The sequence below is a fragment of the Athene cunicularia genome (assembly GCF_003259725.1).
Source record: "Athene cunicularia isolate RWA chromosome 4 unlocalized genomic scaffold, athCun1 chr4_part1, whole genome shotgun sequence".
NCBI classification, from domain to species: domain Eukaryota; kingdom Metazoa; phylum Chordata; class Aves; order Strigiformes; family Strigidae; genus Athene; species Athene cunicularia.
In genome coordinates this window covers 1,007,006-1,025,813 of record NW_020799098.1, presented here as the reverse complement: position 1 = coordinate 1,025,813, position 18,808 = coordinate 1,007,006, and the positions used below count along the sequence as shown (strand labels likewise).

General features: G+C 48.0%; 1 protein-coding gene across 2 annotated transcripts in view; it reads left to right on the top strand.

Moving 5' to 3' along the window:
- Positions 1-18,808, top strand: part of SFXN5 (sideroflexin 5) — a 102,745-nt gene that overhangs the window by 70,184 nt on the left and 13,753 nt on the right. For both annotated transcript variants that reach the window (XM_026847268.1, XM_026847269.1), the window contains exon 13: positions 8,848-8,965. In XM_026847268.1, the coding sequence (XP_026703069.1) occupies positions 8,848-8,965 (118 nt within the window). The remainder of the gene's footprint in view (positions 1-8,847; positions 8,966-18,808) is intronic.

Genomic DNA, 18,808 nt, shown 5'->3' with positions numbered 1-18,808 from the left:
TGGGGGTGAGGGGGCAGGGGAAGGGGGAATTTTCTAGGGGAAGGGAGAAAAGAGCCTCAGTAGGTGTTAACTCATTGATATTTCTTAGCGTTGGTCCATCAAAGACTTTTTTTACTTATTAAAACTTTCACATTCTGTCATTTTTAAGCGTTGTTGTAAGCTGTTGAAGTGTTGCGTTGATGTGGTTATTTTAAACCATTTTCCTGAGACCCTGCAGTTCAAATTACCCCATTCTGTAGGGTCAACGTGAGCCAAAACTCTCAGAATTCAGCAGAAAAGTGTCCGTTAAAGTTTTCAGTCCTCCACTTAGCAAACGTTAGAGCTGCCACGTGGGGTCAGACAAAAGGTCTTGGCTCGTGTTCAGCCAGCGATAGGGAGTGTGGGGACCACGCGCCGCATCCAGAGCACCTTGGCCACTGTTGGACTCGTTTATGCCCTGTTTGAACTCACTTGTACTTTCTTTCAGTAACATCCTGCGGCTTGGACTTGCCCAGAAGAATACATGTCTCACAAATTGTCCAGAAATTTGCTTTCCATCGCTGTTTAAGCCAGATTCTCTCCTGGCAGATGTCTCCGTGGAGCATGAGTGCGAGGAGAGTTGGCAGGAAAGGGCAGGGTTATTATTTCATGTCTAATTATCTCCTATCAGAGTTCTTAATAGCAAAAAAAAAAACCCCAAACTGCCCTGTCCATGGGCCATTTTCCCACCTTGCTTTCCAACACCTCTGCTTTGTGAGCCTCCTTGGAACTGTTGGGTGCCCTGGGGCTCCTTAGGACACCCTCCGGTGGCTCGCTGGGTGTGAATGGTCCGTGGGGTGGGGATCACCTTGCCAACCTCTGGAGCCTGATTAGTGCATTGAAAGATGGGGGTACTAAAGGGTTTGCTACCTTTGTCCAGACAGCCAAGCTGGAAGCACTCTTTAAACAAATCTGTTGATAATGGCTGTTCTAAAACACTCCGCTGACAAAGTAAATAGCAATTAGTACAATTAGGGATTGACCCATAACTTTGGTTAGCCTTGTTTACCCTTGTAGAAACACCCCCAGGCAATTTTCTCTCCTTAACGGAAGGGTCGTGGCTGCTTCTGTACATTTGGAGACTGATTTTTAACACATAAATTTAAAAATATAGTCTGGTAACCCTCTTATCACCTAGAGGCTCTCTTGCCAGGATCAGTTCCTCCCATGGCCTGGGTGAGGGGAGAAACAGGGCAATGAACTTTTTGGAACCCTAAAGTAAGTTCTTTCAGCTCTTTTTAGCCAAAATACACCATTTTCCTCCCTTTTTAAAGGGGCTGTGGTGGTTCCCTGCAGCAGGGCACAGTCTTGGTAACACTTGCTGCTGGCCACTGTTTGGAGGAGGCTGCTGGAGACACACAGGGACTAGAGGCAGATTCCAGTCCCCCTAATTTTGTTCAGAGCATTTGATTTTCACTTCATGCTCCTCCATGACAAAAGCTCTGCAGCCTCTTTCCTGCTCCCAGACCGACGTCACCCACATGGTCCTCCAGCCTGTGGTCTACCTGCAGGAGATGTGCTCAGGAGTGACTGCGTCTTACTCTGGAGTACCTTACTCTGGAGTACCTTACTCTGGAGTACCTTACTCAGGGCTTGCTCAAAGTCATGTGCAAGAACAGGGATTGTCACTTATCTGTGTAACCCGGCGTCTTGGCAGCTTCCCTGCTTCAAATTCAGACGCGTGATTCTAGCCTTTATAATCCCATCAAAGCTGCTTTGCTGTTGTCAGTTGAGAGGACTCCTGTTTTCATCTGTCCACATGCCAGACACTTCAGAAATGCCACTGATTTGTGATGTTCTTACTACAGAGCTCTTTCTTTTCGCCTTTCTGTCACGCTGAGGCTCTGCGTGTGTTACCACTGGCTTAACGCGGGCCCTGGTTCCAGTCTAACCCTACCTTGGTGATTCTCTCATCTAAGAAGTATCACCCCCGAAGACAAACTATCTTACTGCTGCAATTCAGAGGATCCTTGCTATTCTGGTTATCAAAATGTGAACAGACGGAAATCTTTACGTGCAAAAATTCCAAGTTTGTAGAAAGCTGCTCTAGAAATGATTGTCTCCAACGGGAAGCACTGAGGACCATCGTGGGTCTTGCTAAACATCCACAAGCTTAAATAAAACTATTAGCAAAATTTGCTTCGTACTCGGGGGCATCGTAATGTCTTGTACTGATATGAGTTTTACTAAATGCACCTGTGCTCTGTGCAGGACTTATAGAAACTAATTTTATCTGTCAAGCAAATGTGGACGTAGAGGAGTTTGTCTTCCAAATGTCATCATTTTAACTAATAGAAAGACTTAATTCAGGCGTGTGAGCATACTTGCCTTCCCACCACCCCCAAATGGAACTCTGTTGATATAAAAATATCTGGGCGCTGCTTTTGCCTGCCTGAATTCTCCTTAGAGCTTTGTGCCTATACTGTTTCATTTTCCATCAAATATCTTTGGATTCCTGGAAGACTGTGAGTGAGGAACAGCAGGGATAGGGCGTGGGGTGCGGTTTGGCCACGCAGCTAGAGGTGGAGGTATCGCTGGAGGACATGGAAGCATCCTCTGGACATGGAGATCATCCCTTCCCATAGCCGTTTCACAGTCCGGGTGTTGACTCCCAGATCTTTTGAAGTGGTGACTGCAGGACAAGTCAGAGATGAAAAAAACTTGGAGCATTTGGTGAAAAGTTAAACTTTTCAAATTTCGTGGAATTTTAGTTAGACTAGGGTGTTTTTAATGGGAGTCATATCAAGGCATGCATTATCAATTTATTTATAGAAATCCTTACAGTGTCTATAAATGAGAAAGACAAGAGTGACGGCTTATTATTTGGAGGCTGGAGATCTGGAATCAGAAGTCGCAATCTGGATCCTCTACTAAATCATTTGCATTTGGGGTTGTGGCGAAGGAGGAGAGCAATTCTCCTGCCTCACGTTTAAGTCCGGGTGAAAGTGGGTGACAGTGCTGCAGTTGGGTGGGAGTTACACCACCCCGGGGAGCAAGCTCCGTGCTCCCAGCAGCGGTTTTCAGATTCATGAAGAACTCGCTCCCTCGTTTTCCTCTTGGTAGTCAAAAAGTTTATTTTAAGTGGCCAGTTCCTGGTCGTCGTCTTTCCACTTGGATCCAGGTCTTTCCTCTCTCTCAGCCATCTCTCCATCTGCATGTTTTAACTCCCCCAGCTGCCTCTCTCGTCTCTTGTGCCATTTTTTTCAGCTCTCTTGGCTTCTCTCGTCTCTTTGCCTGCTGTGTATTTTAACTCCCAGGGCCGCCTTCTCTGCTCTCCAAGTAATTCAATGTTACCTCCCACTGCTGAGCTCCGCAGCGCGCCATTCTTTCCCCATGTTTCATGCATTTCCTGCTGCTTGGACGCTCTGTTGAAGCAGCTAACATATAGAATCAATGTTTATTTTGAGACTACATATGCCATGCGGGGAACACGGTGTCAGTTATTTTGTGCAGATGTATTCTCATTTAAGTTTTATAAATAATATCTGTGTTGGCAACTTTAATATGGAAAAATATTGGTTTTGCATTGTCTATGAGACGAGGACAACTCATCTATGGGATGTAGCTGGCTTTGGAGCAGACAATGGAAACTTCATTAGTACCTCCACGTCACCGATGTGTGGGGACAACGATATCCACTGCATTAAGTTGGGCTTCTAGTCCCTCAGACGTTTCCCTTTATTCAGGTTCTTCTGTGAATCCTTTTGGCTGGCAGTTATGATGAAATTTGGGAAATGGTGCAGGTTTGTCCCAGCCATCACCCAAGACTTCTCCAGTGGCCTTTGTCCAGCTTCTGACTCCTTGCAGAGTTGAAGCCCATCACGCAGCTGGTCTACGTGTAGACCACCCAGGTCTGCGTGGAAGTGCAAACTCAGGTTCCTTTGTAGGCTGAGCTTAGTGGTGGGAGAGTCCAAATCCAGTGGTTCTTGGTTTATGCGGTCTGGACAATTGGTGAGCAAACTCAGTCCACCAGCACTGTCTGCTGTGGACGCTCTGAGCTAATAGCTGGCAGTGGAACTTGAAGAACATAAACTCTTCTTAACTCCTTATCCTAAAGCCTCTTCTCCACCTCACAGTACAAGCAACCTTAGAGGGTCTGTAGCGCGGCAGAAGGTCTGAGGATGGGCTCCAAGAGCTCATGGAGGTCAGACTAGACAGGCAGAGGCACTGGAGCTGACTGTGCAGCATTTATGGAGGAGAGAGAAAGCTGGGGCTGATGGCAATGGGCAAGAGCTGAGAGAGAAGTGGGGAGCGGAGTAGTTGTGTCCATGGAAGGGGAGTGTTTCTACTCTTTCTTCATCTCCACGTCCTCCTGGTCTTGGGGCAGAGCTGCCACAGCATGTCAGCATCCTTGGGGCTGTTTTCATGTAAAGCTCATAAAATTAGGGTGCTCCCAGGCCAGATCAACATTACAGAGCTGCTCTGGCTTAGCTAAGTCAGTCTAGCCATGAAAAATAGATTCGCTTGATGGATACCCAGTGCTCAGCCCACTGTTTTGTGGTGCTGGAAAGGTGTTTTATTCAGCTTTAACTATGTTTTTCGCTGCAGAAATGTATGTGAGGTAGGAGGTCCTCCTAGACCTCATCTTCACGGTGGTGCTGGAAGTATTCTTTTGCTGGTGTGTGCAGAACCTTTCCTACAGGTGCTCTTCCTCCTCCAGAAGCACAAAGTCTCTCCGTCCAGCAAAACCCTCGCTGAAGTTTGTTTAAACTAAACAGCTGCCAGCAGTGACACCTTAAACTGCTGTGGCTGTTTCCAGAGTAAACATTGAAACTGCTCCTTTAATTACGTCAATCAAGTACAAAAATCCCCCAACCTCACTGGCTTTGCATCTCCTGTGTCCTCTGGAGGGGGCACTGGGGCTACAGCCGAGAGCAGGAGATGCTCCTTGGCGAGGACAGCGGTGGCCTGGCTGGACAGGACAGCACACAGAGCTACTGGTTGCTAGAAGACCTCAGAATTCCCAAAATGACCCAAAATGAGTGAGAAAAGCTCAGAAACACCCTCTGCGGATAGCAGGGACCTGACGAGCTCTCTGAAGCAGAGGCTGTGGTACGGTGCCTGCTCTGGGAGGTTCTCAGGGGAGCTGGGATCTGAGGGAGGACAACCACCTCAAAGTTTGTTTTCACGCCGGAGTGTTTTGAACCCCGGGCTCTGAGGAGCCTGGGATGCCTCGGGATAGCCGGAGCTTCAGCCTCCAGCGCTTTCCTTACCCCGCCGGCATCCTCGGCGTCTTGCGATGTATGCATTAGCTTTGAACCTGTTTATACCAAACACTACAGAAACCCCACAGAATCTGTCAGCTGGGAGACTTTGGTTAACTCCTGTCATATTTAGTTTAGCATCTGACACCTCCTTCTAGACAAATACAGCTCTGGTTCACTGAACCTGATAACTCCTTTTTAGTACAGCAACTGACTTCCATATGGAATAAATTACAGTACCTCTTGAAAAACGCCAGAGGCAGCTGCCAAATTATGCAAAATTTAAACCACTAATGAACAATGTGATGAAAGTTGAATGAAGGTGTATTTACAAGATCTACAACACACTGTCTCTGCGGAGCAGATGTACTGTCTGTACAAGTATGCGTGTGTCTGTGTATATACCTACGTACATGCACGCTCATGCATATTGAAATGTTATCTGTAAGGTCTAGCTTTAGGTATAGCTGCTAACACTAAGCACTACCTAGGATCGGTAAACGAGAAGCTCCCCAGAGTGTTACTGCCTCTTTAATATCCGCTAAGCAAATTTTATGAAGGCAAATTGCAGAAAGAATAGGCATTTGGGAGTTTTGAAAGGGGGGGTGGGGTGGGTAAAGAAACAAATCTTTTTTAAAAAAAAAAAAAAAAAGAAGAAAAAAGAGAGAGGAGGAGGGAAGTCTTGCAAAAATACATGTTCTTTGCCATCCAAAGGTTGATGTATAAACACGGATCGCTTGTACTAGGAAGGCAGGCCACTGGTGCCAAAAATTTAGCTTCTAAAATTGGGAACAATAAAGCATGCATTATATTGTCTTCCTGCTCTGAGATCTTCTCTTGGTGCTGGCTTTTCAATCCCTGCTTGTCGAACCTGGGCGCCAAGGTTGAGTTCACCAGAGCCTGTCTGGTGCTGTGCTGCGTACGTGGTGACGGTCTGTAAATCCGCCGTTCTCGTGTGAAAATAACTTCAAATACGACAGAATTGCTGGTAGAGCAAGGTGATATTTGCTCCTGTGAACATAGCAGTCTGCTTCAGAAGATGCCAGTGGCCAAGTTGGGCTGTCAGGGGGATCTGAAGGTCCAGGCCCCCACTTCCCTGCTCAAACCCCTTGGCAGAGCACACAGGACCGTGTTGTAAACTAATTCACTCTCCAACAAATGGATATTATTATTAATATTATTATTTATTTTTAATCTGCTATAACACTCTGCAATTAAACCCTTTGGAATCATCTAATCATTCACTTCCACCGGGGGCCTAATGGGTGAAAAGAGGGTTTTCGATTGCGTTTGACAGCTAACAAAATGCAGCATGCAATATTTAATATTCTTCTGAGATCTGTGTCGTGAGCAAAGATCCTAGGGACAGAAGAGAAGTGGACCTCTCGACTAATTATGAGTCATTTATTCTGAACCACACAAATTTTAGAATCCGAATCCCAATTAAGACATTACACTACATGTGTTAATTAGTCCCCTCTCCTTTTTAAAGCAAACCATAACTTCTTAATTAGGAGGTTAGCCATTGTAATTTGAACTGGCCTGAGTTTGAAGCACTCCTGGAAATCACACCTGGGGGCTGTACTGGGGATCCTTTTAAATTGGTTGAGTTTTTACTTGGGTGATTATAAGGTCCCCAACAGGGCAGTAATTAAAGAGGGTGCAGCTTCCAAATTAAGATGTCAGGGGTGGTATAAGCAGTGATGTCTTGGTTCTAAACTGTACTCCAGGGAGGCTTGAAGGATGCTGGTCATATGATTTTCTCAGCGAGGGCTCTCATGGATCACGACAGCTTAAGGAGGAGAATAAATCAGTTCCAGGAGTTGCCCCTCTGCATCCCAGGGACTAGTTATCACAGCTAATTGATGGCAGTTCTTGAATGTTGCGTTTGTTAAAGAGCACGGAGCAAGGCAACCCACTTTCCTGGCTCGGACAAAATCCTTGTGGACTTCTACAGGAGTAGATTAGATTGTGCTCTGTGCAAAACAAAGTAGCTAAATATTGGAGAACAGAAGCTTGGCTTTCACAGCACAAATTGATAGGATCAACTCTGTCTCGATAGCTTATTAGTGAGGAGCTGAGATATTGGAGGAGTTAAGGCTCTGGATCTTGTTTTCCTTCCCCACTTCCCCCAAACCTTCTCAAGATGAAGACAGCTTTCAGCAAGCATTGCTAGCAAAGGGCGAAGAGTCGGAATGTTCAGACACACAGACAACGTACAGCAGGGTAACAAGTTCCCACACATCAGCTGCTCCGTTATAATTCATCAGGTGCGTGTTTGTAGCCTGCAGTAAACGTGGAGTAGATGGGGGTTGAGGTAATCTGTTATCTTGCATTGGCTGCAGGCTCGGGCTGCACGCGGAGATGTGCCGGAAAAATCACTTGTGCGTGTGCCAGAGCACACCCTGCCCTGATGTGGGAAGGGTTGGCTTGGGTGTGGGGAGCACCTTGTAAATTGGATTAGAAAAGCTTTTTAAAACCCCCATGGTGGTAACCACAGTGATGTTTAGCAGTTAGTGTCATCTGATTGGATCTTCCTCGACCAAAAGAGAGCTCCTCTCTTATCACCCCAGTGACAGATCGTGGATCTCTGCCCGTGTTTGAAGGCAGGACACTGTGAGGTGTCACCATCCTCAAGATCAGGGTGGACAGAGGAGAGATGCACCTTGGGACTAAGGTCGGAGCTGGTGACCCCGCAGTGAATCTGCTGACATTGCTAATATACACTGAATATTCAAACAAAACTCACCGTCAGGTTGCTGGTTTATAATCCCGGTTGTTTCAGACCGGTAGAAAAAAAATCAATGAATGTACCTTTTTGGTGTAAATAGCTCCAGAACAAACCCCTCAAGAATTATGTTTTCCCACTTAACTTGTAAACTTGTTTCCCATTAATCTGTAAATGGTCTGACATCCTCTATCCTGGAAGATACTTAACATGTTAAATGTTGTCAGTGGTTGGGTGTTAATTGCATCAGAAGGGTCACTTAATGGGTCATTATTAATCTGACCTTGCAGGTATCTTAAAGTGTTTGCTCTTAACAAGTCTTGAACTCATAAATATCCCCTGGGGACAGCAGGTGTTAAAACATCCCTATTGCCCACTCTGCAGATGTTTGATTTTTAACAAATTAAGACATTGTCAAATTTACTACTTTGTTACCCCGTTAACAAAGTCGTGTGCCTTTTCCAGTATCCCCGTGTGATAGGGCCGACAAAGTTCATCATCTCTCTCGCGAACCTAATTTCCATCTGCTCACTCAACATCGTCTCCAAAGCCATAATGCAGGTGACACCTGCGTGTGGCCCGGTCACCTAGTGTGCCATTCGCTCCGGTGTGGGGTGGTTTGAAATGGGGGAAGCAAGCACGAAGTCAGCCTGTTTTAATTTAGGGGTAGTGAACGCTTAGGTTGGTGTGGGCTGTGTAACCCCAGCAGATGCAAAAGCACAGTTTGCAGGTCTGGGGATCTTTTGTAGGAGAACTTGCTGATGACCTGCCAAGGACAAACCTAGACCAGTTAGGGAGAGGGAGACCCTGGGTCTGGGTGAACCCCAGTGTCAGTTTTGATGATGGCACGCACTCACCTGCTCTATGAAATGCTCTAACCAAGCCTTTCCTTTCCAGAACATCCCTCCTGAGGTCTCGTCCCCGGATGATTCTCCCAGTCCAAAGCCTTGTGTGCCTCGCGGCCTTTGGCCTGGCCCTCCCCTTGGCCATCAGCCTCTTCCCGCAGATGTCCGAGGTCAGTAATGTCTGGTCACTGCTGTGGGGTATCTTGGAGGGACTTACCAATGCCATTGCTTGTCTGGCCTTCCTGGATTGTCTCATGTCTATGGAACCTCCTCCATTTTTGGGTGGAGTCAGTTGCTGTCTTCTTCACTTTAATGAGCGCATGTTTCCTGGGTGGGTGATGTTAGTCCCTCCTGGCTAGCATAGCACAGATGAATATCCCATGGCTTTTCCATACTTCTAACCAGTGTTTGGATCGTGCGGTGGGATGTCCTTTCCAAGAGAACAGAGCAAGAACTGAACAGAGGAAGCTTTGCTCCACCCACCAAACGCACCTTTTACCGACAAGGGATGGTCACGTGGGATCCTCCTCCCTTGTTCTCCCACAGGGGTGGTCTGCTCCAGGCCTCTCCCATGTGGAGAACATTTAGTAATTGAAACACGAGGTATCAGCGGGACAACCAGGTCGGAATAAGGTGGTTTTTTAAATGTTTGAGAATAATGTTCTGCCTACTTGATCACTGGCCAGAGGAGAGTCTCAGCTATTGCAGCGGGTGTCTGGTCCCTCTTTAGTGATGTCCGGGTCAGGTCTGGTCAGATCACAAGTCAATGGATGTTGGTATTTCTGAGGGTTGGCTTCAGCTCTCAGGCTCCAGCTGGGTTCATCCTGTCTTGTCTGGGGACGTGAGCTTAGTCAGAACTGAGCTGCACTGGGGACAGCATGGTTCAGCTCACCCTTCCCCATGCCAGCGGTGTTTCCTCGGTGTTAACAAAGTCAAAACAAGTCTTTGCCCATTAAGCAAAGAGCCTGGGATGTACATTTGATGTGGATGTACTTTCCCAGAGCTTCTTTGAAGGGTTCTGCCTTTTCATCTTCTAGCCTGGCTCTGGGAAGACACAGCCTGGGGGTCAACAGAGGAAAACTAGTCAAGGAAACAGGCAGAATGACTAATGAGATCAGTTCAAATGAATATCCAAGTTAGTTAAGCAAATTGCTAAGCTGTATTTATTTGTAAGACATTAATTTTGACCATTCGGCGTTTGGAGTTTATAGATTTGCAGATTGTCATTTTGTGTGTTTACAGGGAGAGTCACTAATATAAAGTGATAAAACCTCAGACAAACAGAGCAAAGGACTGCGCTGGAGTTCTTTTTGTGTCAACTAGAACAGTTGACCAGAAGTTGTATCACAGCCTCTACTGGTTAATTGAGGTTTTTTGGTCTGGATGGGTATATTCACAGTTTCAAGCCAGGGAATCTTGCACACTTGTCTGCTAGACTGAAAAATGTGTTAGAGATTTTTTTGTTGTCCTTCTAGCTGTTTACAGGCTGAGATAAAACTGTCCCTTAATCTTCTCTTTAAGAAACAGAATATAGCTCAATCTTGGAGTCTCTTGCTAAAAGACGTGTTTCCTGAAGCTTTAATGATTCATATGGCTCTTCCTTAAACTTTTTCTAATTAGTCAACATCCTTTTTGGAGCATTTCCATAAGAACCAGACACACTATTCCAGTAAGAAGTTACACAAGTACCAGTTGCAGGAGCAATGTGATTTGCCTGCTTCTACTTGAATTCACAGAATCCCAGAGTCGTCTAGGTTGGAAAAGCCCTTGAAGGTCATCTAATCCCACCATGAACCTCCCGCTGACCCTTCCCAACTCCCCCAGATCCCTCAGCACTGGCTCAGCCCGACTCTTCAACCCCTCCAGGGATCCCGGGGACTCCCCCCTGCCCTGGGCAGCCCATTCCAACGCCCAACAGCCCCTTCTGCACAGAAATCCTTCCTCAGAGCCAGCCTGACCCTGCCCTGGGCAGCTTGAGGCCATTCCCTCGGGGCCTGGCGCTGGCTCCTTGGCTCCAGAGACTCATCCCCCCTCTCGGCCCCCTCCTGGCAGGGAGTTGCAGAGGGCCAGGAGGTCTCCCCTCAGCCTCCTCTTCTCCAGACTGAACCCCCCCAGTTCCCCCAGCCGCTCCCCAGCAGACCTGTGCTCCAGACCCTGCCCCAGCTTCAATTCATACATCCACAGAGCATGTTTATCATTTTGGCATGAGCTCAACCTTAGCTCCCTGTCCAGTGTTTTTTTTTGCTGTGATCCCAAGTTCTACTCAGAAGTTTTGATTGTGAAGGACTGGGGAGTATTTCCAAGTCTCACACTCATTTGAGGTACATGCCCAGAGTATGTCCAAAGTTCCTCCTGGAAGGAGACTTGGCTGTAGAGCATCCCTTATGCCCCTGTTTCCAGGGAAAGGAGCTTCACCTGCCAGAAAGTAGCCGTAGCCTTTCCTGGGACGTCTCCTTTCAAGATAATCAGGGAAGCCAGACTGCAGGAGGTACCCCCAACCTCATTTACCCCAAAGGTGTGAAATGCTGGGGTTTGAACCCCAAGCCCCAGTTAAGGCTGACATGTGGGTGATTCCCACAGCCCTTCCCAAAGCGGGGTGAGTTTCCCTTTAGGCTTCCCCCCAGGGTGGGGCGGCCTTGCAGACAGAGCCATTGGGTGAACGAGCCCCAGGTGTCTGCAGTGAGTAACCCAAGGTCAGGTGTCCCACTGAGGGGTCAAAGCTGGGACCCCTGGCAGGGAGAGAGCAGTGTCTGTGTGTGAGGTGGGTGTCCTGTGCAGAGTTCCCTGCTGGGGAAGGACCTCCTGCCTCCCTGGGACTGGGCTCCACTCAGCTCTGGCTTTTGTAAACGTGGGCTCTGTAGGGATTCATGATGGGGCTTCCTTGGTCTGATGTGTTTGGCTGGTTGACCTGGTTGTCTCCCGTCCCTTCTATGGGAGACTGCATTTCACTGTTTATCCCACCCATTGTTGGTTGTGTGGTGGTGGTGTTGGGGTCATTGGGGTTGATGTTAATTATGTATAACCTGACTGACTTGTTTGTACCCCCAGCGCTCACCCATGTCCTGACCCTTTTGTATCAAATGCAGTCTGGTTATTGGTTCATCTTGATGCTGGCTGTGTCCTTTCTGCTAGGCTTAATAATTGGCAAAACAAGGTGACATTGCTACCGTTCTCTCAGAATGGTGCCCTGTTCCAATAGTCCACACGCTCTTTGTGCCCAAATGCAATTTTATGTGTGACCATAGTATGATGCAGGTTGACTTCTTTTCCACAGATCACCACAAGATCCAGAGCCCTGTGACCTGGGCTCTTAATTTCTTACCACTTCCCCAGACTTTGGGTCATCTCAAGCCTTAAGCAGCAGTCATTGTGTATTTTCTCTGTTCTTGCTGACGACACCCGTGTTCAACAGTGTTGGCCAAGCCAAACCATTCTTTCAACATAGACAGGAAACTCACCCTACGATTCTGTTTTGAAATTTAGCATCTTGTACGTTTCCAGTAATTTCTGGAGGCATCGCTTAGCATGGGCTTCTGTGAAACAGCAAGTGACTACTAAGGTCAGTGGGAACTAAAGTTTCAGTGCCAGAATCTGAGGCATTCAGTGTTAAAGACTTTGGGCTCTACACAAATATTTATTCATTGCCTTAGTTTCTTTAACTAAAAATGAAGCTCAGAAGGTCTTTTTGCCTTTTGTATTTTAGTTTTACGGGTGACCGATAATTTATGGTGTATAGTATCTGATATTACAGCATGAAAAATTGTGTTGATGCTAACAGCTGAATGAATTCTAGGCCACAAGGAAAATTAAGGTCTGGCTTCCTTCAAAGGCTATTCAATTTGCAGGCATCAGGCAATAGTGAAACCATACAGCATCACTTGAAAATGACCTTCTAAAAGCAGATGAAATGTTATCTGCAGTATAAACATGAATCAGCGCTGATTAGTAGATCAAACAGAATGACGTGCTCCCTGCCCACGCTTTGTGTCAGTGAAGAGAAACCGTTACAGCTAGTGGTATAGCTCATTCCCTACTGGGATTTTGTCTCTGTTCAACTGGAGTTAGCGCCACACGCGCAGCTGGACCTCACATCTGTTGATGCCAAGGAATCGGGTTCTCCATAGCAGCCTGGTCTGATCAGTCTTGCTTGCATTCGTGTTAGACGCGTGCGGGCGCGTGTGTGAAGGGTGCTCCTCCCATTCTGCACAATCTCATCGGTGGTGACTGCGGGGATGCCCAAGTGAGCAGAGCAGGTGATTTATCCCAAACAATCCACAGCCATTTCTTCACAGTCTTTGGAGATCTGAGTCGCCTTGCAAGGAGCAGTTCTCAGAATGTGTGACTTCTTGGCCACTCATCACTGGTCCATGAACTTGCCAGACAACTGAGTTAACAGGCTTTAAGTGTTTGAGCATTGACCTCTCTCTATATGCATGTTCATGTGTGTATTTGTGTGCACATGTGTGTTTGCTTTTCCTCGTAACAGCAGTAGGTGAGACAGCTACGAACGTAACACGACTGAGATGATGCTGCTGTAATGAGCACTACCCAGGGAGTAAATTATTAACAACAAGATGTAATAGGCGTGTTCTGTTCCAAAAATATGATTATGGTCTGAGCAGCAACCCTTTCAGGAATTGTAAATGAGCCAAATTCTGCCCTTAATCACACATTCACAGTCCTTTTTCTTCAGTCAGAGAGCAAACACAGAAGCTGATGTGTTAAGCGCTTGTTTTAGCATGGGAGCTTGCCTGGCCACCTTTGATCCACTCTTCTAAAGGGGCTCAAACTTACAATTAGTTTTCAAGTAGAATGAAGCCTTGCAATAGATTTAATAAACGTGCTAGATAAATTCTGCCACCTTATCACATCAGCTGTAGCTGCCTCAGAGTTACACCTGTTTTGAAATAACATGAGAGAAATCAGAATTCAGCTCTAGTTGCATACAGAAACACCAGTATCGGGTAAATGAAGATCCTGGAGCTGAACAACCTGCATGTGTTGGGAAGGATAATGCATCCAGATCTTCTCTTGGGTCGGTATTTAGTCTAGCTAAGACCTTATACCTTCCTTGATTTTGTACAGATGGAATCTGCTTTGATGTCTGCAGCAGTGCTCCAGAATCACAGCTTGTTTCTAGATGTTTTGAAGATCACTTTATAAAAATAAAACCCTAGTGTCAGCCGTAAAGACATGGGTCCTTGCGACTGCGCACACTTGAGATGCTGAGAAACACACTTTTCATCCCAATATAGCGTTAACTCAGGTACCGAAAGGCATCCATATGCATTAAATAATTCACTGCTGTTAAGTTTAGGAGAAACATCTAGTTAATGCATTTAGCCCACAACCTCCAACTGCCTCCCATGCCCCCCGGGGAATCTCTTTTCTAACCGCCTATCCTACAGCATCCCCACTGACAACTCCTACTCAGCTATGCACTGCCAATAGAAACAGCTGTGACAGTTCCAAACTGAAAATGGGACTTGTGCAAATGAAATTCAGTGTAGCAGCAAAAGAAATAACCATGGGGTTGCTCCACTGATTTTTTCCACCCTTCGGGCCCTGCTCAATCCGGATCATTCGTTTTTCAGCATCCAAGGGGATGCTCTTGAACTTCTAGGGCACTGCCAACCCACCGAAACTTGCCTCAGCCCCTGCCCAGTGTGCTGTGTCGGGCTGATAAAGGAGGATAAACCCAGGTGAGCGGTGGAGCTGAAGCAAGAGGTGATGGCAGAGAAACCCTTCCACGAGCTATAATACACATGCCCTCACCATAGGTGAAGTTTGAAGGGCCTGGGTTGCTGGTTAGGGCAAAACAGGCCATCTTCCGGAACTAGGCTGATTTCAGCTGAAAGCCTTTTCTTAAAAATAATCTTCCTTTTGGTTCTTCAGGACAAGGGGAATAAACAGCCTAAAATCCAAGGCTGAGCTATTGTTTTCCAATCTGTTTTAGCCTTCATCTTGTTGGCAGGCTGCTTTAGAAAAGCAAAAGGTTAATGAGCCAATGTGCAGTGGGATTATTGCAGTAAAGATGACAGTGAACCAGTAATTACTAATTAGATGCAGTTTAACAGGAGGAACAAGTGAAATCTCCTCTTCACCAACTGTCAATAATTAGCAGATTTGGTGAGGTTGAAATGTGTCCACAGTTAAAAGGCTGATTTTTTAATGAAATGGCACTTGACAAAAGAGCTGTATGGAGGTCACAGCCATAGCCCTCGAGACGCTTCCCTATACCATACTTAGGAGGGAAATCAGATGCAAGACAGCAGGGGGTCCCCATGAAACCATTTCTCCCTTGGGATTACATTGCACAGGGGGAGGGGAGCCGGAGGGATTCTCTGCAGTAATTTTGTCCAACTTGGATAAGAAGCAAAGGAAAGGATTTGCCAGCTGCCATGGGGAAAAAATGTTTGAGAAGTGAGAAGTTCTGTGGTATTTCTTTGCTTCTGGGTCTGAGGAATGGTTTCCTGAGAGGCTGGTAACCTGAGGGTGCTGGCCAAAGTCTGCCCTTGGGCTGGAGGGTGGTCGTGGAGGGAGCTCCGCTTCGAAAAGAAGTGGCGCAAGGTCCTTAAGGCCTGGCAGGAGGGTGGAAGCTCAGTGGAATGTGTCTCCCAAAGGCTGCAGAGCATTCAAGCTGTGCCCTGAAGGTTTGGTTTCATACTGACACGCAGGTGATGCTCCGTCATTGACTTCTGAAGCGTTAAGAGGTTCTTCTGAGGTTCCTCTCCTGTGTACCGATCCACTTTCTCTTCTGGCAAAGTAACTGTTGACATAAGCAAGAGTATCTTTATTTTCCACATGAACTTAAAATGGACAGGTGATCTCTGTGAGCTTCTTTAATGCCAGTGAAACCTTTTACTTGAGCAGAAACCCCCCAAATTTATATGATACCGAGCGGTTGAATACTGACCAGCACTGGCGTGGCCAGCAGGGACAGGGAAGGGATCTGAGCCCTGGGCTCGGCACTGGGGAGGCCGCCCCTCGCTGAGGGGGTTCAGTGTTGGGCCCCTCACCCCAAAAAGGCCATTGAATGACTCGAGCGTGGCCAGAGAAGGGCAACGGAGCTGGGGCAGGGTCTGGAGCACAGGTCTGCTGGGGAGCGGCTGGGGGAACTGGGGGGGTTCAGTCTGGAGAAGAGGAGGCTGAGGGGAGACCTCCTGGCCCTCTGCAACTCCCTGCCAGGAGGGGGCAGAGAGGGGGGATGAGTCTCTGGAGCCAAGGCCCCAGCGCCAGGCCCCGAGGGAATGGCCTCAAGCTGCCCAGGGCAGGGTCAGGCTGGCTCTGAGGAAGGATTTCTGTGCAGAAGGGGCTGTTGGGCGTTGGAATGGGCTGCCCAGGGCAGGGGGGAGTCCCCGGGATCCCTGGAGGGGTTGAAGAGTCGGGCTGAGCCAGCGCTGAGGGATCTGGGGGAGTTGGGAACAGTCAGGGGGAGGCTCATGGTTGGGCTGGAGGAGCTGCAAGGGCTTTTCCAACCAGGAGGATTCTGTGTTTCTGTAATGTGATTCAAGTAGGGCTGGAGAGAAAACCCGATACACTTGGAAATGTGTTGAGCCCTGGTTTGGCCTTCAGATGAAGGATAGTGCTCAACAAGGTTTGTGTCTGATGTTCTTTGGTGAGTTCCTCTCAGAGGTTGGAGGATGACTGAGTGACCTTTCCAGAGCATAGTCCTGCACCTGGAAGGGTGGAGTAGTGGGAGAGGAGGTAGCGTTTGGGGAACAGCAGAGCTGCCATGACTGCACACAACGGCTGGATGTGGTTGCACAAAACTCAAATATAAGTTTCTGGCCTATCTTTTATAAGAAATAATAGCCTAAGGAAGTCATAAACTACATCTGTACTCTAAACCCAGCAGCGTAAAGCACAAGCTGGGTCACTGCCCCATGGTGCCCAGCCTGGTTAACTGTCTGCATCCTCTTTGGATCTGTTTTGGCTTCCCAGCTGATGCTGGAGGGTAGAGCTCTCTGGGACCGCTCCCAACAAATAAAACCTCCCTCTCTGTGGGAAAAGTTTGGCCGTGTGGATGCCAAGTGTGCTCTACTGGTTGTCCCTGAACCCAAGACATGTTTTTTCAGGCAGTTGTAGCCCTGCCTGCCCCATTGCAAGTACTCAGGTAGTTGTGGTGCGAGAATTTTAGTCTGGGACCTCTCTTGGGTAATTTGATTTATGATTATCGGCTTCTCTGAGCTGGGATTTGACTTTCAGAGGACCACGGCCTTCATCTTGAGTTACAGGAGAGTCATGTCTTCCTGCACCATGGGAGGAACATGTCTCAGCTGAGCAGTGGAAAGGCAAAGATCTCTTTAATCTTTGTTTTAAGTGTCTGAGACTGTTGCAAAGTGAAGGGTACGTCTGTCCTGCCACGCTTCTGATGGAGCCTCCCCTTGCTGTCAGCCTGGGCATGGACCTGAAGTCTGGAGACCGAAGCGTTTCTCACCAGCAATTTTTGTGACCAATCCTTCCCTCCTCCAAAGCGAGTCACAACCTTGGCCAGGAACCATCATGAAGTCACCAGAGCGGCTCAAAGCACTGTGGGACCCGTCTCAAGGGCGCAGCCCGGATCTCAGCCCTGGGCTCAGCCGCTCATGCAGAGGTGGGACCTTGGTCCCACAGCGCAGCAGGAGTCCTCCCCTGTACATCTCCAGAAGGTGACTTTGCTGTAACTGCAGGGAAAGTTGCCCTGAAGCTGCTCGCTAAGGGATGAGCAGTGGACTTAAAACCCGACCCTGGGCTAAACAGCCGATTTTTTGGCAAGGTTTTGATCTCCCTCAGTTTGAAACTGGAGCACTTCTACCATTTCCTTCTCTACATTTCCCTTCCTTTCGTGCTCTCACCAGCCCTCTCTGGTTGAGAGCATCAAGCAGAAGAGAAGACGATGTGTTCCCAGCTTAGCCCCCCTTCTCAGCCCCTAGCTCAGGTTTTCCTTCACCTGCACCAGCTGCTGGGGCAGGGTTTACAAACCCGGCATGTGTTTCCCGAGGAGCCAGACTTCACACACCGCTTCTCCCTTGGCCCTACCCTTTGGCTTTCCCTTCACACCTCCCCTGCTCTCCCCCCTCGCCCCCCTCAGCAGCCTGGCATCTGCAGAACACCTTTCCTGTCAAAGCAACCAGGAAAAAAAATATTTGAAAAATCACAGTGGCTTGTTTTCTGTGCTGCAGATACACTCAACAACTTTTAGTTTCCTTCTAGTCACGTCGTGCAGGAAAGCTGCTGCCCAGGAGCCTGCTAGCATGGAGGAGTCTCTGCATTACTGGAAGTATTTAGGTGGCCGGAGATGGTTTGGCTGAGTTCATGGTTGTGCTTAAGCTTGCAGAGGCAGGAGCTGGGAGGGTGTCTCCAGAGGATGGTGATGAGCTGTTACCATTAACTATCGCAGTAACTGTCAGTGTTATTCCTGTGCTCTGTAGATGACCATGGACTATTCCTAACCTGTCATAGGCTTCCTACACAGGTTTTTCTGTCAGGAGCAATCTATCCAGTGGAAGGTGTCCCTGCCCCTGGCAGGGGGGTTGGAACTAGATGATCTTTAAGGTCTCTTCCAACCAAAATCAGTCTGTGATTCTGTGATTCTCTGGCTTGCTCTTGGCTGAGGCGATCTGCCCCAGTTCCTGCTCCCACCCTGAGTTTCTCTCTGCCATCATCTCCAGTGTGACACAGACAGAACCCCAGAGCTTTCACCATATTTGCTTTAGAGCTTGCAAGGTCAGACCCACCCTCCATACTATAAACATCCAAGTCAGAGTAGCAGCAGTGTTTTTTGGGGAGCTCAGGCATATTCAGAGCAAGGGCCAGTCAGAGGGGGACCTGGGGGGGTGATTGACAGCCGGCTGGACAGGAGCTAGAGTGTGCCCAGGGGCCAAGGAGGGCAACGGCATCCTGGCTTGTGTCAGCACTGGCGTGGCCAGCAGGGACAGGGAAGGGATCTGAGCCCTGGGCTCGGCACTGGGGAGGCCGCCCCTCGCTGAGGGGGTTCAGCTTTGGGCCCCTCACCCCAAAAAGGCCATTGA